Source organism: Eretmochelys imbricata, chromosome 1 (assembly GCF_965152235.1).
Source record: "Eretmochelys imbricata isolate rEreImb1 chromosome 1, rEreImb1.hap1, whole genome shotgun sequence".
In the NCBI taxonomy this organism is placed as follows: Eukaryota; Metazoa; Chordata; order Testudines; family Cheloniidae; genus Eretmochelys; species Eretmochelys imbricata.
This window is the reverse complement of record NC_135572.1, coordinates 249,258,232-249,282,732: the sequence shown is the minus strand read 5'-3', so window position 1 is coordinate 249,282,732 and position 24,501 is coordinate 249,258,232. Positions and strand designations below refer to the sequence as shown.

At 45.6% G+C, this 24,501-nt stretch overlaps 1 protein-coding gene across 1 annotated transcript in view; it reads right to left on the bottom strand.

Moving 5' to 3' along the window:
* CACNA2D4 (calcium voltage-gated channel auxiliary subunit alpha2delta 4) overlaps nucleotides 1–24,268 on the bottom strand; it is a 166,631-nt gene extending 142,363 nt beyond the window's left edge. Inside the window, exons 1-6 of the mRNA XM_077831393.1 lie at nucleotides 24,183–24,268; nucleotides 22,190–22,366; nucleotides 17,556–17,637; nucleotides 4,642–4,758; nucleotides 2,027–2,086; nucleotides 653–815 (exon numbers count right to left, since the gene is read on the bottom strand). Of these exons, the coding sequence (XP_077687519.1) occupies nucleotides 653–815; nucleotides 2,027–2,086; nucleotides 4,642–4,758; nucleotides 17,556–17,637; nucleotides 22,190–22,366; nucleotides 24,183–24,268 (685 nt within the window). The remainder of the gene's footprint in view (nucleotides 1–652; nucleotides 816–2,026; nucleotides 2,087–4,641; nucleotides 4,759–17,555; nucleotides 17,638–22,189; nucleotides 22,367–24,182) is intronic.
* Between the last annotated feature and the right edge of the window lie 233 nt (nucleotides 24,269–24,501).

Below are 24,501 nucleotides of genomic sequence, written 5' to 3'. Positions count from 1 at the left end.
ATAGTCCCTAGGGCTACCAGCTCAGCATGAAATTCATTTAAAAATGTTTAGGAGAAAAAAACCTCTCTCTCTGCATTGGCCCTGTAATGATGTAACCACCTGCCTCTGTTTGCTCCTGTAGCTTCACTGAGCTCACATACAGACAGTCACAGGAGATGAGCCCAACCTAAGACAGAAGTAAGGGAGCATTTCCTGCCAAAATGTACACAAGGAGAAGGACTGATGGTCTGGCAGGCACAGAGCCAGTGGCTGGAGGCAACCTGATATGTCAATAGAAGAGGGCAGCAACTTTAAGACCATTGTCGTCAAGAGCCTCAGCCTGTAAGGACTATGCAGCCCCATGTTTCAGGAGCTCGCCCGCCAACTCCAATACAGATAGGCCAGCTCCTGATTTAAGGCCAGATTGTAACTGGCAGATGTGTGGACACACAAGGAGGGGAGGACACCAAGCACAATTGCAATGATGCTGCTGCGGGAGGCATGATGCCTCCCAGAGCTCCCCACTGCCACCAGAAGGACAGTGTCTTAAAGTCATAGTACAACCCTTCTTCTCTATCTTTCACTTCCCGCCCTCTTATTTGTGTTGGTATTCGCCTGTAGTTTCCAGGTTCCCCTCACAGGGTTGGGAAGTCAGAGGTAAGAGCTCTCTTACCTTTGTTGTAGACATTGGTTGGGAGTTGCACATCACTGTACGTTGTGTTCACCAGCAGATTATTGAAATGCTCGTTTGGCTCCAGGATGAATTCGTCTCCAAGCTCCACGTAATTATCATTCTCATCTTTCTCGTTAATCAGGAGAGAGTTGTAGTAATCAAACTGTTGATGAGGAGCAATGAGACAGAGGAGAGGGAAAAGACAGCAAGAGAGTTCATTATCTGTACTGCCAGAAAAAAATTATCTGTCCCTGCTTTTCCCAGCTGCCTCCCGCCCGCTGGAGCCCTTCCCCACTGCCAGAATCCTTCCCTGCTTTCCCCATTCCTGGAGCCTTTCCCTGCTGCCTCCCTGCTGCCAGAGATTTTCACCACTGCTGAAGCCTTTTCCTGCAGCTAAAATCAGCAGTGCATATGGGAAGGCATGGCTTGGGCAAGTAGAAAGCCATGTACTTGGGTACATGCCCACACCTTTTAGGTGTATCTGTACTCCTTGACTAAGCCATGCCTGACCATCTACACTGCTACTTAAACCCCTGCTAGGGGGTCTACCCGAGTACATATGCTACATGCCGCTGAAAGAAGCGTGCAGTATAGATGTAGCCTTGTTCTTTAATCCTTCACCCCACCCTCTTTGACAGATGTGTTCAGGTAGCTCCAGTAGAATAGATAATGGCCAATTCATCACTCTTGCCCAGTAGTCATTTTCAAGCCTGCCAGTCTGTGATCAGATCAACTCACCAGCCCCACCAGCCTTTTACAGCCAAATGACAAGAAGTGAGGTTCACAGAGGAATATACCAATCCAGGAGGAAGCGGAGAGTTTCCACTTATCCATCATTCAGAGTCCCTGTTATTCCCCCTGTTAAAACTCCACTTCCTCTCCTGCTGATCACAATGCATCCCTTTCTCTCAGGATGGCACAGCATATGGGAGATCCTCCTTTGGAGATCACCTTTAAGGGGATCCCATAAGTTAGCCACAGCTGAGGGTGCCAAGGAGTCTGGAATGGAAGGAGTCAGCACCCTTCTTTCTGCAACATCCCCAGCTGCCACCAGCATGTGCAGCAAGAATCTGAAGGATGCTTTTCAGCATGAGTTTACTACCACTGTGGCAGGGTGAGGAGCTGCCATAATGCCCTGAACCTGCCATGGCAGTCACTTATTTAATAAGGATGACTCCTAATGAGACAGGAGTGAGTTGTTAGTGTGCTACTGGGTGCTCTGAAGGCAAGGAAATTCCCAGCATGCTTAGGAATGGGATGTTTAGATAGCTGGGCGCTCCTGGGATTGGCAGACCATGCCTGGCTATTGGCCAGTTGCTTCGAGGCTCCCTGTCACATGAATCAGGGCTTTGTCATTGAAGGATATGAACGTACCACCAGCGAGGAGTTGAATTCATGGTTCAGATCTGCGTCTTCCGCTGCTTCCACCAGCCTCTAATGCAAACACACACAAAGGGAGGATGAGTGGGAAACACTGGATGTTAGGATATAGATATTCAGGCCTGCCTGTAAAGGCCTATACTCTAAGAATTTAGGTGTATTCTTATCACTTAGCTAGTTATAGAGGTATAAAAGAAAGAATCAAAATCACTGTCTGCCCGTGTAAGGGCCTTCTCTTACTGTAACAGTCTGAGGCCCTGTTCTTAGGCTAAGGTCTTTGGCTAAACAGCAGAGGCAGCCATAAGCTGGGAAGCGAATACTAGTCACATTGAAATAAGGTGCTATTGAGCTGTTAGGAATACAATCTTGTTCTGATAGTGCCTATCACCTCCAGAGAAAGGGAAGTGCTTAGAAAATGTAAAAGGAAACTTAGTTTGATAGCATCCTGACTGGCAAGAACTTACTTATCAATAGCTGGGATGTGAAATCCTCATTTCTGTGTTTGTTCTATCATTGTAGTCCCCATTTCCCTATTGTTTTGTCTGTATAATCTCTGTCTGGTTCTGTGATTGTTTCTGTCTGCTGTTTAATTAATTTTCCTGGGTGTAAACTAATTAAGGTGGTGGGATATAATTGGTTAAATAATCATGTTATAACATGATTAGGATTGGTTAGTTAAATTTCAGGAAAATGATTGGTTAAGGTATAGCTAAGCAGAACTCAAGTTTTACCATATAGTCTGCAGTCAATCAGGAAGTGGGCGTGGGGGGGGATGGGAACAGGGAATGGGGGTGGGGAAATTCGAATCATGTTTTGCTAAGCGGGGGAATGGAAACAGGGACACAGGTAAGGCTCTGCGATGTCAGAGCTGGGAAGGGGGACACTAAGGAAGGAAACTGGAATCATGCTTGCTGGAAGTTCACCCCAATAAACATCGAATTGTTTGCACCTTTGGACTTCAGGTATTGTTGCTCTCTGTTCATGCGAGAAGGACCAGGGATGTAAGTGTGTGAAGGAATAAGCCCCCTAACACTGGACAAGTCTTTTCAGAAGCATGAATTGTTCACAAAATACTGAAAAACCCAGTGACTCGGACTTTAGATCTAGTTCAGCACAGCAGAGGAAGCTAAGGGAGGTTACAAATTCCCCTGCATCCAATAAAGGAACTAAAGTTCTCTGGAGCAAGTTTCAAATCTGGAGAGTGTACTCACAGCTACTCATTCCTAAGACTTTGTCCCCCCAGACAATGAGTACCCTGGCACTGAGCATATTCATAGAGAGAGACTTTTATTCAGAAAAACAACAAAAGTTTTCATTCCACTTTAACTGGAGCCCTGTGTAAAAGATAATCCAGAGCCAATCCAGCTTCAGCCTATCAACAACATAAAGGGAACTGAGACAAACAGTGTGATGACTGGATTTTTAAAAGGTCCGGGAAATGTTATGACCATTTGTAAACTTTGCCAGCTATGGAAGCTAAAATAATCATCTGCATTATCAAATCTCAGGTTTCAGGGCATCAGCTGATGAAGATGAAATCCTGCTCAAATGCAGCCACATTTACAACACTGCACAATAAGCTGCAGCTGTGTTATGGGCCTTAATAAGGCAATCCAAGTTTGGATCTGAGTCTAAACTTCATGGAAGGTCCCTAGCTCTCTAATGAGTCAAACCAAAACCCTGGACCTTAACACACCCAAACTTGCCTTTTGATCCAAATCCAAACATTGTGGTTTTGGCCCATCTTTACTTTTTTACACCAAATTGTTTTTAGAGAGCCAGGACTCTGTGACTATGGATCCGCACTTCTAAAATTAGGGTAAATACACTGGCACGCACCAGATTCATAGATGTTAAGACTAGAAGGGACCATTATGATCAAGATTCTAGCCTGACTTCCTATACAAAACAGGTCAAAGAACCTCACCCAATCAGAGAGCAACTAATGTGCACAATACACATTCTCAAGCGGCTGCAAGAGTCAAACTCACAGTCCATATTGCTCAGCGACAATAGTCACAGTATGCCACATTGGGCCACCCAATGTTCAAACAGGCTGCCACTCTTCAATAGCCAGTGTGCAATGCACAGCGCAGGGGTCTCACCTTCCGGAGAGTTAGCCCTGGATCTGTTGAATGAATGTTCATTTTCTCATATTTATTTTGAAGCTAGCAAGTTACTTCTTTTATTTTTCACCCCTGGCTGAGGTAGAAGCTACTATTCTTCTGTTTGTATGCCACTATCTTTCTGCTAGTGGCTACATAACAACAGATGGAGTCAAGAGGCACCAGCTGTTGTTTGGATGGGCAATGAACTCGCTGTATAACCTTTATACCTGCATAGCTTAGCAGTTGCAGGGAAATCAGGACCAGATATTTTTAGAGGTATTTAGGATCCTAAAGATGCAGACAGGCACCTAGTGGGATTTTCAAAAGCACGTACGTACCTGAGTCCCATTGATTTCAATGGAAGTTAGGTGCCTAGGTGCTTTTTTAACTCTGACTAGGAGCCTATTTACATCATTAGGTGCCTAAATACCTTTAAAATTTGGCCTTCAGTGTCTCTAGTTTTCTGGTGGGCAGAAGGGGATTTCCCCATAAAGTTTGTACCTCAACAGCGTCTACTTTTCTGCGCAACATGCTCTCCATCTCCTCTGAGAACTTCTTCACCAGCTCCAAGCCATCCACCTCCTTGATCTTCAGAGTGGGCTCCACGTCTTTGTACTTCTGGCCGAAGGAAAGGAGAAAATCCTCATTGAATAAAAGATTCACTAGGAAAGTTGTGAATCAATTACATTAGCTGGGCATTCTATTTACTAGGGAGAGATGCATCTAAAGCAGAGGTGGGAAAACTACGGCCCGCGGGCCACATCCAGCCTGCGGGACCATCCTACCTGGCCCCTGAGCTCCTGGCCTGGGAGGCTCTCCCCCAGCGCCTCCTCCGGTGTCCCCGCTCCCCCACAGCCATGCTGCCATGCGGGCAGCGAGCTCCTTCCACTCTGAGCGGCATGGTAAGGGGGCAGCGGCAGCATGCGCGTGACGGTGAAAGGGTCCCAGGGGGCAATCAGGGGACAGGGAGCAGGGGGTGGTTGGATGGGGGTGGAGGTTCTGAGGCAGTCAGGGGGTGGGGAACAGGGGGGGTTGGATAGGGGGTGGGAGTCCCGGGAGGCCTGTCACGGGGCAGGGGTGTGGCTAGGGGTCAGAGCTGTCAGGGGACAGGGAGCAGGGGGGGTTGGATAGGGGGTGGGATCCCGGGGGGGGCGGTTTGGGGAAGGGGGTCCCAGGACGGGGCAGTCAGGGGACAAAGAGCGGGGTGGGGTTGGATGGGTGGGGGCTTCTGAGGGGGACAGTCAGGGGGCGGGAAGTGGGAAGGGGCAAATGGGGTAGGGCGCCAGGCTGTTTGCGGGGCACAGCCTTCCCTACCTGGCCCTCTATACAGTTTGCACCCCGATGTGGCCCTCGAGCCAAAATGTTTGCCCACCCCTGATCTAAAGGGTGGTCCTGATTTTCATCTGGCCTTTTCTGTGCCTCCCCTTTCTTCCATACAGTTGGGCCTATGCAAATAACTGGTGCATAATGCAGTTAATTTAGACCTCTTCGCATAAGTAATTGATTTGCTGGTGCTATCAGGTGCTTGTAGTTGTCTACATTACCTCAGCTGCACCAGCAAATGATCACCCATGCAAAAATGTGCCTGTGATTATTCACAGCTGCAAGCTGTGCAAAAATGGAAGCCAAGTTTTGAAAACCTGCCAGTGTGTGTATGTACATCAGTGATAACTGTATATGTGCCATGCATACCTGCCACCATGCCACCTCAAGCTGAGCTCTTGTCAACTCTCACAAGCCAAGGAGGATTGGGACTTGGGAGACCTCCAAGACAAACCCAGGGGGTGCAGGGAGTGGTGCTGGTGATTGAGTTCCAGAGTCCGTGCTGAACCAATTCCCTGCCTTGGGGTTAATGAGCACTAGAGCTGGGTATGCCCTCCACTGGCTGGGACAAAGTCCTGACAACTTCATAGTCATTCAAGATTTTCTGACATTTGATCCGAAATAGGGGTTTAACCCCCAGTTGTCTGTCCAAATTCCAAACTGGGCAATTATATTGTGCGTGCCTAAATCGCCCCTGCAGTTTCCACGTTAGATGTGGTAGTCCTTATGTCTTCTCTTTAAAAACAACGAGGAAGGAGGAGCAGACCAGCTGGGAGCAGGAAGGGAAACAAACTGCAAAAGGAGACAATGTGATTAACCTCTGTCAAAAAGGACAGATCCCTTATCCCGCTAGCAGTGATGGGGATGAGACTTTTAATTTAAGCGGGAAAACAAAGTAATAGATTCCCTTAGTCCCTCAGCCTTTCTCTTTGGAGTATGTGCATCCTGCCCTTGCCCCAGATGTACAGGATTTATAAACAGGCTACATGGAGAAAATTTTGTGAGAGCCCCTTCTTAAAATATTGGCAGCGCACCAATGCTTTCAGCCTGAGGTTCGCTCCCCAGCACAATACAAAATGAGTGGGGGGCAGAGGATTTGGTGGTCCTTTCTAATTAGAAGATGTGGAGAGGAGTCTGAATGTCTTTGGGATAAGCAACCAGGGCTCCTATTGTTAGACAAGCTCACTCATCGTTAGAGAAGGCTGCTGAGCATATGTGGAGTCTGAAACGCCTTGAGGAAGGGACAGGGCTAAGGAGGTAGGACAGAAATAGAATCATGCCCAGCTTGCGGCAGGCACGTGCGGAAGCTGCTAGTTCTGTCTGGCATGATTAACAGAGCAAGGCTTTACTGGATTAAAAACTCCAGCCCTTGCATCCATGCTGCTGCTGCTGGGTAGCCGGACTGGATGGGGGAGGGATGATCCCAAACGTTAGCACAGCAACATCACCAACAGGGGATTTACAGCCCACAGATGGAAGGCCTTGGATGATGACGAGACCACCGGACTCATCCCAGCAGCTGCCAGCCTGTCCCATTTAACTGTGTCATAGTTTCAACCACAGAGAAGCTGATTTCTGCCACTCTGGGGGCTTTAATCAGGGCCCTCCTCTGTGAGATCAGAGTAATCTCTCCCTGGAATGCAAGACCGCTGGGGAAACTATATTAGCACTTGCATGCATGCTCTGCGCAAAGAAAACACCATCAGCCGTGGATACACTGGGGTGGTGCAGGATGGAGCAGTGATTGTTCCCAGCAGTGCAGGGCTGAACAGCAGCCTTTTAGCCCTAGCAGGGTAATAACAGCTCTTTGCACTCCTATCAGTTATTTTGAACATGCTTCTGCCATATTAGTGTTTAGAGGTTAAAAGGATATCAATAACCAGCCACAGTGTACAGTAAGAGCCCAGCCACACACAGTGAGCACAGCTCAACCCTTAGAATTCCCTGGGGTGGGGAGAATATTGCACAACATTAGCAGCTGGCTATTTCAATGAATTCACTGGGGCTGTGTTCATACACCTTTGTGTTCACGTTCCATGAAATATTCTAGCAAATAAATTTTACTGGCTGGAATGTTGATGAAAACAGTGAATTTTAATAGGACCCCTAGAGACTATTTGCTGAAAGACTATTCACATCCTACGAGTAGGGAGCACAAATAATGCCATGCGACCTCAGGTATTATGATCAGTTACCATAGTGATAAGTGCACTATAAATGTCTAGGTAGACTTCTGTGTCCAATCAAAACTAACCAACACAGATTACATTTAGAATCTTGGTTATCAAATATCAACCCAGATTCACTTGCTGAAATTATTCAGCAAGTAATTTTCAATAATAAACAGTCAAAAACAACAACAAAAAGCCCCACCACCAGAGGAAAAACCGATAAGTTGCTTGCATACAAGTCACAAACAGAAAAAGAGTCTACTTTCATAAGCTACATCACTCCTTTAAAACAACAACAACAACTAATTGGGATTCTCCTTAAGCACAAGTGGGGGAGGCTGAGGACACAGAGTTCTGTCTCCTTTGCTGTGTCTGTGAAGTGATTTACATTGCCAAATATATGTTCCTGTTTCAACCTCCATGAAATTTAGTCCACTGAAGTACTTAGCATTGCATAACTCAATAACAGTGCCACTACTTAAGTCAGAGAAAGACAGTCCATCCTCACCCAGCAAAATCACTTAACATTCATTATTTAATTTGTCCATGCTGCAATATTTAGCAATCTCCTTACTCAGTCTTATTTCCAGCTGAAGCCAACAGGGGGTTTAGCCACACAGGAAACCAGGAATAGGTTCTAGGAAACATATTTATTTTGCAATTTTTAATTAACTAAATATAGTAAGCATGAAATCCTGGGCCCATTGGCAGTTTTTCCATTGACTTCAATGAGGACAGGATTTCACCCTCATTGATCTCTTTTTTCTTAGTAAAAACAATAGTAAGTAATTCAGTTACTTAGGGTCAAATCCTGATCCACATGTCCTCCAGAGCATGGGCAACCAAGTTTTCCATCATGTGGCTGGGTTCTGTGATCACTGAAATTCTCAGCAATGGCCATGTGGTTGTTGTATAACAGAGAGCAGCTGGTAGACTATATAGCCGGCAAACTCGACAAGCCATAGTGAAACAAAGCTGGGATTTTTTATGTCCTTCAAATGTACTTTGTCAGCCTCATGGAGTTTTCTGGGCCTTCTGCTATGCTTTCTCCTCCCGTGGATTTTTCAGTGGGGAGGAATGAACTAGCCCTTTTTATCTAATTACTAGAAGTTATTAGGAATTAGAAAGTATTACTTAGTGCACAATGCACACATTTTTTACTACTCTTAAGAAAATAAATGACTAATTTAAAGTGATTTCTCTCTTTGGGTGAAAGCAATTTGTATGAAATTCACCTCTCTGAACACAAAAGACCTGTGAACCATTTAAGTCCCATCTGAGTCTTCAAAATTGGGCTCACAGAAAAGGAACCACTAACAGTAAAGAAGACGTATGCTTTGCCACTGTATCCACAGCAGAGCCAATGCACTGCAGTGGAGAGTTCAGCAGACCAGAGTAAAGCAATTTTAAAGCATCCTTTAGTGGCTATGTAAAATTTGCCATGACCATGTCCTGGCTGGTTCCTGGCTCACTGCTGGCTGAGGAATGGGGCTCCATGTTGCTTTCTGGTGTCATCATAATTCTAACACAGCCTAAGGATTTACTGGGCCTTGTGGGATGGGTGCAGGTTGGAGGTATCCAGTAGGATTGGAAGCAGAGGGTGTGGGTTGCAATAGGAATGCCTTATTAGTTTTCCTCTCTTTAAAACAACAAGAGCAAGCAAAAACTGCCAATGAAATTCCATGCAAAATGTTAGTTAATTAGAAGATTTAAGTGTAGAAAAGGCAGGAAATGAAAATTTTGGTGCTAATAGCAACAGGAATTTAGTTACACTGTAAATATATCAAGCTCCTAATGCAAGGCCAAATTCTGATGTCCTTATTGTTATTACTCAGGTTTTAACTATGTCCTTACACAGGCAAAACTCCCTTTGACTTCAGTAAGAGTTTTGCCTGAGTGAGGAGTGAGCAAACATTGAGAAAAAATTCCAGGATCTGGCCTCTGCATTATAAATCCATTGGGGAAGGGACCTGTCCTTGTATTTGTCTGCAAAGCGCCCCAAATACCTATAATGCTGTATATGTAGCAGCAAGCCAAAATATTTCATGTGTGAAATGTGCCATGTAGCTCAAATACGATAACATTGCTTTGGAAACTCTTGTATTTGAATTTTCTGACTTCTGTGCATTCAAATCCACTGCCTTAACATAACCTGAGTCTGGGTGCATGTGTGTGTGTGTACGTGCGTTTGCCACATTACAACTAAGTTCTTTGTAGGTCTGGCCTCTTTGAAAACAAGTTTCACCTACCTCAAGATCGTGAGGTTTGTTCACATTACTGCATTAGGAGGATACCTGATCTTAGCCTCATGAAATCTCTCTCTCTCTCTCTCCACAGCTATAGCGTCAAGCAGATTGAAGTCCTTCAAGCTTATCTGTTTTAAGAAGCTTATTAGTGAAGATGGTGTTTGATCTAGAGTTTCCTAACAGGATAGAGGATGAGGAAAGACCTGGGGAAATGGGCACAGCAGGAAGAGAGGGGAAAACCCCAGGATGAGAGGGAAAAATAAATAGGATTCGACAGGGAGCAAGGGGGGAGAGGTAATTCTGACTTGTCTGAGCTGCATGTGTATTTCTCTAGTAATGTCTAAACTGGGTAAGAAATGTACTTGAGGAGATGACTCAGAGAAAAAGAGAGTATGCAGGGCTGTGTTGGATCAGAAATCGAACCCAGGTTCAGGGCTGGCCTTACCATGAGGCAAACTGAGGTGGCCGCCTCAGGTGCCAGACTGTGGGGTGGGGAGAAGGTGTGCCACTAGGACCCAGAGTGTAGAAAATTGTGTCTGCTGCTGGTGCATATGTATTCTCTCTGCTCTAGATGCACAGAGATGGTGGAGTGCTGTGCTGGAGGAAGGAGGGCGCAAGAGACATAACAGGCAGGCAGGAGAAAAGGGAATAACAGAAAGCAGCAGGAGCTGCAGGGAGAGAGAGGAGGAGCAGCCTCTTATGTACTTCTTTACCACCCCCAGGAGCCTGGACTGATTAACACCAGCTTCTCAGGGAGCTTCCTGTTTCCTGCTGCTTCCCTGAACCCACTTGAGGAGAACAGGCAGTCAACTGAACTAGTAGGAGCCAGTTAGGCCCTGAAGACGCTGATATCTTCCCTCACTCAGGCCCTGCTACCAGCCCTGATTATTTGTCCCCTTCAGCTGAGTGTTGAGAGCCACTATAGCTGGCACAGAACAGCAATCATGAGTGAAAGAAGAAAATGCCCCTCTGGGGCAGCATTCAGAAAAAGAAGGCAAGCAAAGGAAGCTTTTCTGTCTAAGCAGGAAGGAGCTCTCCTGAGATACATAGACACAAATGTTCATGGTGAGCCTTCCGGCCCCATTGAGGATGTGAGTGGTGAGGAGATGCCTGATCTTCGAGTTAGTCAGAGTGCAGGTGACCTGGCAGCTACTGCAGCGTGCATATCTCCATCTCAAATAGATGTAACCATGCACATTCCTGAAGAAAAGTGTAGATCAGAGAAGAGTGTGGTGGAGGCGCAAGAAACAGCTGCTGCTGAGTTTAGTTCCTTAAGTCTAGATGATCCAGGACTGTGGACCCACTTGAGCAGTAGCCTGAGGGACTTCTTTGTACTGCATGGGCCACAGCAAGTGAAAAACTTCATGTTCCCCAAAGAGAATGAAAATAGAAGTTTCCATCCAACACGTTACTGGCGTGAAATCCCCAATGGTGACAAAGTGGAGAGGCCATGGCTTATGTACTCAAAACCCCAGAATGCTGCATACTGTTTTTGTTGCAAACTCTTCCAGTCTAATGTTCCAGCCACATTGGGTTCTATAGGAACAAAAGAATGGAAAAATCTGGCTAGAAATCTGGCATGCCATGAGAAGGCAGCAAATCACCAGAGAGCATTCCACAGGTGGAAAGAGCTTGAGATGAGACTAAGGTTAAAGGCCACCATAGATGATCAGCATCAAGAGAAGATTGTGTCAGAGTCTCTTTACTGGCAAAATGTTCTGAAAAGGCTCATTGCCATTGTGAGAATGCTTGCTACTCAAAACCTAGCATTGCGTAGCGCTTCAGATCGGTTGTATGTGCCAAACAATCAAAACTTCCTTACAATTGGGGAGCTGATGGCTGAGTTTGATGCTGTACTCTAGGAGCATCTGAGAAGTCACCACCCAAGAAATGTACACACAGCACTACCTTGGAAAAACAATTCAAAATGAGATCATTCAGTTACTGGCAACAAAAGTCAAACAGAAGATTGTGGCAGATCTGAAGTCAGCAAGCTATTACTCTGTTATTCTGGACTGAACACCTGACATCAGCCATGCGGACCAAATGACTTGAATGGTACATTTTGTAACAACAACAGAACCTAGTGAAAATGTCCCTTCAATGGTGACTGTCAGAGAGCATTTTCTAGAATTTATTGACATTGATGATACTACAGGAGCTGGTCTGACAAATGTGCTTCTTACAAAGCTGGAAGATAAGGGAATTGCAATAGCTGACATGAGAGGTCAGGGCTACGATAATGGTGCCAACATGAGAGGAAAGAACAGAGGAGTGCAGACACAGATCCGAGACTTAAACCCTCGAGCTTTTTTTGTCCCATGCGGTTCTCATTCATTGAACTTGGTGGTCAGTGATGCAGCATCAGCTTCTAGTGAGGCTGCTAAATTTTTTAATGTAATGCAAAGCATCTATGTATTTTTCTCTGCATCAACTCATCGATGGCAAATTTTGAAGCAACATCTGGGAACATCCTCTCTGACACTGAAACCACTGAGTGCCACACAATGGGAAAGTCGAGTGGAGGTGATAAAGCCTATCAAACACCAAATTGGGAAGACAGATGATGCCATAGTTGCCATTATGAAGGATAATGCTATGACGAACTGTTCATGGGAGAACAGTGGCAGAGGGAAATGAAATCACAAGAAACATACATAACTTCAAATTTCTGTGTGGCTTAGTGTTGTGGCATGACATATTGTTTGAAATAAATGTTGTAAGCAAGAGACTCCAAGGTGTTGACCTTGATATATCTGGGGCCATGGAACAACTGGACAAAGCAAAGTCATACCTACAGTCTGACTGGTCAGATGAGGGAATTCAAAACATTCTGAAGAGTGCACAGAAATTGGCAGAGGAACTTCACACTGAAGCTATTTTCCCACCCATTCAAGAATACAAGAGTCACCAAAGAAGGAGACATTTTGATTACGAGGCACGGGATAATCCCATAAGAGACCCCAAACAACAATTCAAAGTTGAATTCTTTAACCAGGTGCTAGATTATGCAATACAGTCAGTTGAAGAACGTTTCGTGCAGCTCAAGAAACACAGCAGTATATTTGGGATGTTGTATGATATTCCAAAACTCCTCACTATACCTGAAGAAGACCTACACCAGCAATACAGGGCACCAGAGACAGGGTTGACACATGATGACATGCACGATATTGATGCGAGTGATTTAGGTGATGAACTGAAAGCCCTTTCAAGATACATTTCAGCAGGATCAACGCCAAAGGCTGTTCTGGAATATATGTACACAAATAAGATGACCACCCTCTTTCCAAATGCTTTTGTTGCTCTGCGCATACTTCTACCACTTCCTGTAACAGTTGCCAGTGGAGAACGCAGCTTCTCCAAGCTGAAGTTAATAAAAACACATCTACGCTCCACAATGACACAGGAGAGGCTGGTCGGCCTTGCAGCCATCTCAACAGAGCATAAGCTGGCCCAGACTGTGGACCTTCAGCAGTAAGCAGTTCAAATCTTTGCAATCAAGAAGGCATGGAAAGCACTACTTTCATTATTCAAACAGATAAAAATGCCAGTGTTTACTATGCAGACAAGAAAAGTTACATTTGCTGTTCAGGCATTTGAAAGTTAAGTGTTACTTAACATTTTTGAACAAGGCATTTTAAGTTGTTACTTCTCCTTTATTGGGGTAGGTAGCAGAGCAGGACCATGAGAGGAGTGGAACAGGAAGAAGGCAGAATTGAGACCTTTCAAAGTTTTGGCCCAAGCGAGGAGGCATGGGGGCATCATTTGAGCTCCCTGCCTCAGGTGCCAAAATGTTGTGGGCCAGCCCTGCAGGTCCTGCAGGAAGTGACAATGGTGACTCAGTGAGGAGCATTCTTCCCCGAGATGCCGCTGAACCAGTGTCCCACTCTGACATCGAGAATTCCATTTCAAGCAAAGCACAGTCCATCTGCATTCAGTGCAGCAGGTCTGCATCGTGCACAAGAGAGAGGCAGATACCTCCTTCTCTTTATCAGTGCACTGCTCAGGATCTTTGACTGTGGCCGGTGAAATGTGGCTATTCGTGGGGGTGCTCCTCTATCAGCCTACCAGGGAAAGACGGGTGCCACCGCCACTGTATGAATCCTGGGCTTGATTTGCCGGTCAGAATCAAACTGCCTTTCAGTCAGAAATCAATCGTCTCGTCTCTGAGAGAATCACACATAAAATTTTGCTGGATTTGGTGCAATCTTTTATTGACCATCTGAATGTGGTGACTGCTATTAGGAGCAGCATCTCTGAGCCCTGTTGTGCTAGGTTCTGTACAGATCCTCTCCTAAAGCGCTTACAGTCTAAACAGACGAGACAGACAAAGGGGAAATAGAGGCACAGAGAGGTGAAAGGTCGTCCAGCGGGCCAATGGCTGAGGTGGGACTAGAACCTACCTATCCTGGCTCCTAGGGCAGTGTCCTAGTAACTTGTCCACACTACCTTTCACTGCCCACACTGCCTCTCATAACACTGGGTTTGTCAAGAAACAACCCCTCTGACTTCTGACCTTAAGGAAGGTGGAAGCCTTTAACTTCGGAGGAGAAATAGCCACAAGAGCAGTATTTGATTGTTTTGATGGAGCAGTGGAGACGAAGACTGCAGCATTTTCTCACAGTCCTTAACAGAGATGGTGAAGCTTATAGAACCCTATGGAAAGATTCATACCTGCCATCTTTCCATGAAGATCGTGACAAGGGGCAAATGCCCTGTGACATTGCAGGAGATGGAGGTCCCAGCAGAAAGCAAATAGAGAAGCCATTCAAATAGAAGCTAGGTCCAAAGGGAACTTGGATACCTGCCAGAAGCTGGTTCTATCAGCTGGTGACACTGTAGAAGTTGGCAAGGTGTAACCATCGTCACTGCTACTAAAGGCCAGGCTTCAGCCAGTTTTGGTATCAAACCATGGCTGGGTAAGAATTGGGCAATGAAGGGTCTGAATGCATCTTAGTCCAGTGTGGCACATGTATGCTCCTCATGAAAAGAACTAATTCATGATCAGTGTAGATGACTCATGCTGAAGGACCAGAGGACATTTATCAGACAAGCACAGCTAAGGAGGCACAGAGGGAATCTGTTCTTACATCCGACGGAAGGGAGCACACTGGAGAAGGAGTTTCTGGAGGGTCCAGTAGAAAGGCGAGGAAGTGTGAATGGAACAACATTCTGTCCCTTTTGTAGCTGGAGCACAGGAGTGGCTGAATCAGTAGAAAGAGGGCAAAATGTAAACAGGTAGAAGAAGTGAAGGGCAATTTATGGCTTGGCACAAAGAGAAGATGCAGGGAAGTAGGAGAAAGAATGGAAGGTGGGTGCAAGGAAAGAGAATCCATCCTCTCAGATGGGTTCTGCAGTGCTCGTACTGAGCCATGTCCTCTCCAGCAGCACCAAAAAGAGGCTGATTGGTAAAACTGTGCTTGCAGCTGTGCACACAGGGCAGAGTGCAAGGTGCACGTGATCATCCCCTCCCCGCTCCTCAAGCTGTCTATAGTGCACAGGGACAGCATCCAGGCAGGGAAAGCAATGGTGTCCCAGGTTACGGGGTATGTTTGCACTGAACACCTTCCACTATCACAAAAGATGCCGTCATGACACAGCATCTTAGCACTAGCCCCTTCTACAATATAGAAATTGGTGTAGAAACTACTCTCACTTCTCCCTATTCCCAGAAATGGGTTATTTACTGGGGCGTAACTGGGGCAGAGTCCCATGGGAGGTTGGGTGAAGAGGATGATAACCAGGCTCTGTATCCGTCATCCACTAGGGGCTCCAGGGACACCTAGTGCCTGGAAGCAGAACACAGGGAGACTGATTGCACCAGAAAGAAAAGGAGTACTTGTGGCACCTTAGAGACTAACCAATTTATTTGAGCATGAGCTTTCGTGAGCTACAGCTTACTTCATCGGATGAAGTGAGCTGTAGCTCACGAAAGCTCATGCTCAAATAAATTGGTTAGTCTCTAAGGTGCCACAAGTACTCCTTTTCTTTTTGCGAATACAGACTAACACGGCTGTTACTCTGAAACCTGATTGTACCAGCAGGCTCATGCAACCACTCAGGGGTGATTTTCAACAATGCTCAGCACTGGCTGAACCCTGCTCCCCAATTTACCATTAGCTTCACTGGGAGCAGGGACAGGCAAGTGCTGAGCACTTTCAAAGGCCCATCCACAGTGCTATGTACAGAGGCCATCCAAGCAAATGAATCGTTGGCAGCCAGCAGAGAGTGTGGCCATATGGAAAGAGGCTAGTTTTCACAGAAGGAAGATCTGAATCAGAACAGAGAATCTCCCTCCTCCCACTCTTTGGCAATGAGAGCCAAGGGAATGGCAATGATCAAGAGGCAGGTCTGGTGCTCGCTGCTCTCCATGCTAAAGCCTACCCTACCTGCATGCACAGTCACTGTGTGTGAGTTCATGAAGAGTGTGATTGGTTACTTATCTGGCTCATGGAACTGCCTCCCTGCCAGGATTCTGACGAGAAATCTGTCCCCTGGCAATTTCAATGAACACCCCCCCCACCACCACCATCTATCTCCTGCACTGGCCTGTTCCATATAAAATATACAACTTCCCATGCAGACTCACATAGGCACCCTTCAAATTAGCCTTCTGCTATCAGAACTCAGTCGCTCCAAAGTTCATGGAAAACAAAAGAGGAGCTGGCCTGACCAAAGCAAGCTCATTATTTCAGATAATTACATGCTGGTTCATAACTGGTTAATTCCAGCAAAAACGTGAGACAGATTTTTGCAGTGATTCTCCAGTTCCAACATTCCCTGCCTGAGGTCATGGACTGAGCAAATCAAACATGATGGCCCAAATTCTCTGCTGGTGCAAATGGGCCAAACGCCATTGAAGTCACTGGAGCTGGACCCATTTTTGCCAGCTGCTGCCAATGAGGATGTTCCTAGCAGCTGGAATTTCAAGAAGCGGAGGGTATGAAAGTTGCTATTCCTGTGCTGAAGTTGCAGGGGCATGGATTAAAGAACTGTGTATGACGGGCAGGCTAGGGTGAGCCATTCTTTATTCCAAGGCAATCTAGTTGTATACAGCGGCTTTCAGAACTGGCATCACAACGCCCTTCAGAGAATCAGCCCTAAACTACAGAGGAAAAACAGGTTTTAAAGCAAGATTTAAAGAGACGGAAGGGACTCAGTGGAACAGCGGGAGGAAGATAGATGAGGAAGTATAAATAAACAAGAGAGAGCCCCAGTTGGGAAAGCCCAGGGAACGGAGAGGAAGGAAATATTGGAGTAGAGTGAGCAGGCAGGGGAGTAGATGGATATGCAGTTAAGAAGGGAGGAGAAGAGTGAATATGGTCATTAGGGGAAATAGGTGGATATGAGGTCAGAGGAGAAAGGTGAATAGTGCCCATGGACAGTATGAAAAGCCAGGAGAACAATTCTGAGTCCAAAGTGGCTAATGAGCCAATGAAAGCGTCAGAGAGAGGTGCAAAGTCCACCTGGACCAATGAAGGTTAGAGGGTAGGGACCGGGAAATGAATCCAAATGGTCTTGAAAGTTAGTGAAGATTTCCTAGTGTTGCCCTTCTACAATCAATCCCCAGGATGGACAGACACACACACACACACACACACATACACACACACAGACACACACACAGACACAAAATCTGAAACCAGCAAAGCTCTTTGCAGGTATGGCCTACCTTCTGTAAGAGGAGAGAGCCTGAATACTTTGTCATGATGGAATATATCTCCCCACCAAAGGCATCTGCCCAGGACTTCACCCTAAAGTGGAGAAAGAGGAAAACCAGCAGTGTTAACATGTCAGGTAGATGAGCTGCATCAAAGGGCAACAGTCGTGCAGGCATGTATCATTCCCTGTCTCCCTATGCACGCAAATCACCAAGCACACCTAGGACGCTGTAGAAACAGTAATAACACATTTTCTATTTGAACTGCTGGTGAGACACACAACAGTAGCGGGAAACCATCATCTCTGTGACCCACTCTGCACCCTGGTCTTTCCTTACCATTAGGCTGTTTTAACACAGTGCCATGTTTTGGGGTTCTTATTCAGTCACTATTGACTCTAACAGGAGTTTGCTTGAGTAAAGACCAAGTCAAACCTGAATTATAACAGGGTAAGGATCTCAGGATTCAGTTAGACCATGAACGCTTTGGGACAGGGACACTGAGCCAGGCTGTGATCTCAGTTACTCCAGTGTGAATCCAAGGCATGCAATTGCTTTCAGTGAAGGTATCCTGGACTGACACAGGTGTAAACTGGGAGCAGATTCTGGGTCACATCTTATCTCTCTGTCAAGTACCATGCCCATATATGCCTATAAATAATAGACAGTAGCAATACCACACAGAGATCCTAAGAGTGGTGACATGCAGGCTGAGCATAAAGATATTGCCTCCTCCTCAAATTAGCATATTTGGCAGCTGTAATTGTCAGAATACTTAATCAGGAATCATGTTAGGATGTTCCACCTGCACTCAGTTCCTTTTACAGGGATTCACTGAGGAGGTATCGACTTCTTTATAGAACACATGGCTGTCTCCACTCATCAGAACACACCCGTTACTTACGGAGTACAGATTGTTACCTATAATTTTCAGTGGGATGCCTCCCACTTCTAAGAACTTTAAACCCAGAGGGCCTGATTCTTCTCTTTGCAATGGCAGTATAATGCAATCAAAATCAATGGCATTCCACCTCCATAAAAAACTAGCTCAATGGCATAGTAAATCAGGCACTGAGGCATCCATTTTTTAACCACTGTGTGTGATCCTGCTCCCACTGAGGTCAATGGGAGCAACTCAGTATTTCTGGCTTTGATGATCAGTTTACTGGTTTCTGCATCCTGTTTTGTCAGCCACAGTCATCTTTATTTTTAATACACTGAAAACAATAGCGAACATTTGAATTTGCTAAGAAGACAGGATTCCCTGGCCCATCTCAGACCCTTCTTCTGACAAGCCCACTAGCCTGCTTCTGAGCAGAGAAAAGCCAAAACCAAACTAACCCTTGGCCTATTGTGCAATGCGTGGGGGTGGGAAAGAATTCCTTCCAGACCCTTATGGTGATCAGCTGATGTCCTAAAGCATGAGATCTGATTATCCTTATCTCAGTATTTAACTCAATAGCCCCCTGAAGCAGCTCATTTAATAATTTGTCTCTACAAGCCAATTAATGTTGGTATGAAAATTTACTAACAGTCACAAAAGCTGCTTACCCACCCATATGATGATGATGATGATGATGATAGGAAAACTACCCATAGGGCTTCCGGGAGGTTGCCTAGCCAGCCCAGGTAACTGCAGCAGTGTTACCATCTCTCTGGATTTTATCACGTCTTGTGATATTTGGTGTTTTTTCTCAAAGCCAGGGCTCCTGGAATCATGTGATTGCATGAGAATCTCATTAAAAAGAGAAGAAATGAAAGTTTCTAGCCCTCATGGTTGCAAAAGAAAAGCTTGAAAATGTGAACCCTAAAAGCTCCATCACCAGGAAATAAATAAAAGAAGCTGAAATTATTATTATTTTTAAAAAACTATATGATTTTTAAGCCAATCCCATGGTTTCTGAATGCTTGGAATTGGAAATACTGCTGCAGACTCCTAGGCAATATCCTGGGATGGTGGCAATGGGCAGGCAGCTGTGGCACAGCTGTGTTCAGAGCTCAGGAGCATCCCTATTGACTGCTCTCTGGCTGCCTCCCTAACCCTGCTGGCTGCCTCTCTGCTGAGATTCTTAAAGCTACGTGTGGCACTTGGGGTACTGGAGAACCTACACTTCCTGCAGGCAAAGAGAAGGACAGTGCTGGCCAGGGAGTTAGGGGGAAGCATGGGGACAGAAAGAGGGAGTCATGGGGACAGAGATGGGGAACTACAGGGTGACAAATGGAAGGCCAGAAAGACGAGAAGAGCCATGGGGAGGCATGAGAAGACACATTAGGCACAATGATAAGAGAGACATAGGTCAGGCAACTGGCGGCATACAGACACATCTCATCAGAGCAGCGTAAAAGGGGGGTTCCTGTAGGTCAATAGGGGTCAGAAATAAATGGGGACCCAAGAAGGGCACTGAGACAGCCAACAGACAATTATTTTTCACGAAAGCCTGGGGGCTGCTGGAGGGGCAGGTGCATTTTGGCGAATCTGAGGTAGTTGTCTTTGTCCTCTTCTCTCAATCATCTAACAAAGAACCAAACTCATATTCACCAGATTGCATCAAAACTTGTTCTGTGACTGGCGGTTCTCACAACCCCAGTTAATATGCAGAATTGTCCCTCTGGGGATAAAGCCTTAAAATGTCAGTAGCTACCTGGTTATTGTGATTTAATAACCACAATTATTAAGATTTCATGGTGCAGCAGCCAGGATAAAGTCGATGGTAAAATGTTATGAGATGCCCAGGGTTAAGCCCCCAAGGGTGGCAATGAATGTGTGGATTTCTTGGTAAATACATGAAGAATTCCATGGATGGAATCTTTTGGGGTCTATTTGAAAGAGGCCTTGAGCTGTTTGAATGTAAAACATTCCTCTTGATCTCAGGAAGAGACGTAAACTTTTTTCAATACTTTAGTTCATGTAGCTGTTTCTCCAGCACAATGTCATTTCTTTCAGCCATCGAATGAGAAGCAGGGTTTCCTCCCCTCAAAACAGCATCCTGAGACACAATCACTGCTGGTCAGGAGTGTTCTCTCCTCTCTGAGCCAAGCCCTCCGAGTAAGGCAGAAATATCCAAATCTCTTCCCTTTCAAATAAATTGTAGCATAAAAAATTCTACACCAATATATTTTTAACCTTAAAGTAGTTAAGTTGCTTAAAGCAGCTTAGCAAGGTCCAATACTTTTAACTCTATATATTCAGATGTTAGTATCATGGCAACCTGCCAAAGAAAGATTTGTCACCAAGGCAGGACTCACTTTGTAGCGTGGTGTCAGCCCTTGGCTAGCCATCCATGACTGTGGAGAGACACACACACTCCCCTTCCCCTCAAAGTGCACGCACAAACACACGCACACAAGTACGACACATCCAGAAGGCTGTATACACATACTAAAACCCTTGTGTAAAAAGTCCATGCACAGATACATGTATGAAAACCTGCATACCAAATGCAGGGCACACACAATACAATAATGCTATGAAGACTTTGCACTTCTAATGTGCTTTTCATTTGCAGATTTCACAGGATTTTATAAAGGAAGATTAGAGTCATAATCCCCATTTTACAAATAGGGAAAGGACACACAGAGAGGTGATATGACCGGCATGCCTCCATACACTAAAATATGTATGTGCGTGTACAGTACATACATGTATTGCACATGTGTGCATAATAGTCATTGCTATGTAAGCCTTTGGAATAATATTATACAGAGACAGTGTAAGGGGATAGTACCAGTAACATATAGAAGTACTAGGAACAGTAAAACAATTTGGATCTTACGTATAAAGATGGCCAGAATGACCCATCTTCACTCAAGTACTTCAGACATATCACAGAGCACCAGTGCTACAGCCTTGCCCTAGGAGGATGTTACACAGCCGCATAAAGTAAGTGCATCTCTGAGGTGGCTCAGATTTGTCCCAGCAACCAAACTGGTCTCCAGCTGCCCCAGAGATCAGGGGCAATATATGCTGTCTTTATACCATGTTTGCCTGCTCCTTCTGGTGCACCAAACAGAGCTGAGGAAATTGACTAGAGACTACAATAAATAATAACACCTAGCTCTTATCTACTACATTTTATTTTCAGATCTCAAAACACTACACAAAGGGGGTCAGTATCATTATCCCCAATTTACCAATGGGGAAACTGAGGCAAGGGGCGGGACATGACTCGCCCATGGTCACTGAGCAGGCCAGTGGCAGAGCTGAGAATTTAACTCAGGTCTTCTGAGTCCCCAGTCCATTGGCCTATTCTGTACACTTTAAGAACAATCCTTTTCTGTCTGTGAGCCCAGGTCCATGGGAATGATTCCCCCTGTGGCTTGGACCTGATGGTGAAGCGCGATTTTGCATCTAGGGCAAAAATCAGGTCAAAGAAATATTCCATGCAAAAAGTACAATTAAAGCTCTGTCGTCCCCCAGACAAATGACATCTCTGAAAGGTGGGGAGGTGGGTGCCTCTTAAGGGAAGGGACTGACGCTGGTTACGGGAGGGGACAAAGGAACACTGAGAGAAAAGGGACGATGAATGGCAGAATGGGGACTGGGACATCAATAGCAGAAGAGGGAAGTAGACAGTGAAGGGCAGAGGGTGGTAGAGGGCAGAGGAGTATGTGGGTAAAGGGGTATGAGGCATGGGGGAAACACTTACGTTTCCAGTGGTATCTTTGCCTGGGACTTAGCAGAAGGCAGGAGGCAGCTGAGTGAGAGGAAAAGCCACAAGATGGCTCCTGGCACCATTCTCCAGGCAAAAACCATCAGCAACAGGACCAGTTGTATAGACATAGAGATTCCCAGCCACGTTTGCCACTTTATGGAAGTCCCAACACTGTCCAGACAGGCCCCAGCATGGTGTCTTGCTGGGGAGTGGGGTTGGGGAGCAGAGTCCTAGGGACACTTAAGCCTGCATGCTGCTGCCACCCTGTGCCGTCACTCCGCACTGTCCCTGTCCAAATGGAGAAAAGCTCCAACGGGACAGCACAGCCTCACACCCAACAGCTGCAGATAAAAGTTTGCAAAGAATATGCTGGAGTTACTGAGAGGGGAAACTTGGGAGAAGCTGCCCCATGGCTGCCAAGGTGATCACTGGGTCCCATCTAGCTTATGTGCCCTGCAGGAATGGAAAAGACTTGAGGGAGCTCTGCAGCAACAGCATCTACGTAATCTATCGCTGGCCCTTTAATCCCCATGCAAAGCAGCAATAGCAGCAGATTTAGGGAAGTGGAGTGGGATAAAATCACCCAGGATTACTCTGATTTCTGAAGACAGGCCTCAGCTCATCCAATCAGATATCAGAACAAGCTCCCTCCGAGCCTGTTTTAAAGGCACAGCATCACCTCTTCTAAAAAAAGCCTCCTGACCTTTGATCCCTACTGAACAGCACTTGCTCCTCACTTGAAGAGGATGCATGTAAATTCTTTGCCTGGGATCATTTCTATCGATTTACTTTTATGTCCCACCCTCTCCCTCCATCTTCTAGGAAGTACTAAATATATTAAGCCAAATCCCGCTCTTCGTTATTCCTATGCATGTGACCCAAGTAAGTCAAAAGGGTTGCACAAGTGTAAACGAGAGGCAAATTTAGACTGGGTCAGAATCTGATCTCAGTTATACTGTTGGGTTAGTATAAAGGATGCTTATTTTTACCAATTGTTTGTATTAGGGTTCCACCCTCAAAGTCTCAATGAGAACCCCATTGTGCCAGGAACTATCCAACCAAATCTAAGATGCAGTCCCTGGACTAAAGAACTAAATAATATCTAGGCAAAAAATGAACCGAGGGAGGAAAAAGGACAACAAGAAGCAAAAATGGGATCAAGGAAGAACCAGGAAAATACTGGACCCTTAATCTGATCTGACATCTGTGAATGTGAGTGTTTATTATTAGTGAAGTCCAACACTTTGGTACAGGAAAAAAACTATCCAGACAGCTACCCCCTAATTTGTATCTGGAGACTGACAAGTGAGTCCAGAGAACGTATGGTTGTAGTAGATAGCAAATTACATACTGTGATGAGGGTTGCACTTAATATTAAGGTTTAATTTATAAATGATTTTAAAGGGTTAATAAAAGACAACTAGATGTTATAACCATGTTACCCACATGAGTAGTAGATAGCTAAAAGTACATCAGTAAAACATATTAAAAGATTGTTAGAAGCAACCTATTGACCAGCTGGACTGCGGAACAATGGATTAAGCTTTTATTAAAACATCTATTAATAATTTAATAACCTGTCATAAACTATTTATAAATGGAACTTGAATATAAAATGTAATCATTATGAGCATAGCACGTTTTGCCACACCAAGCATTTCTCAAATGTATACGCAGGGGGAATCACCTGCAAAACAATGGAGGAAAGGATCAGACACAAGGCAGGTGTAATATTGTTTGCAGATCTGGTTCCCACACATGTAATGGGATTAGAGAAAAACTAGAGCAAATACAGAGAAGAAAAACAAGGATTAGAGGTTAAAATATGTGATGAACAGCTGAAAATTTTAACAGGCGAGGATAATTAACCACGGTGATAATTTACTTAAGGATTTAGGGGATTCTCCATCAATTGACATCTTTAAATCAACAGTAAATGTGTCTGTAAAAGATACATTATAGCTCAATGTGATGGGATGTGACTCACCACTGCAGCGCCTCCTGCTGGATGTCCCAGGGATCAGCTCTGCTAGCCAGTGCACCCTGTTCTGGTGGTGTCTTGTCCACCGTCATCTCTGCTCCTGGACCTGTGTCACCCCAAGGACTGCGGCGTCCTCTTCAGGACACAGCCCTCCGGCTGGGTCACACTCAGTTCTCCCCCCTTCTGAGGGAACAGCAGTCCACTGCCCAGCCACTTCCTCAGTGGCGATTGGGACAAGGGGGGCACTCAGGCCTGCCCACTACTCCAGGTCCCGGCCCAAGGACTGTGTAGATGGCAGCCACATGCTGCATCCCCTCCAATCCCT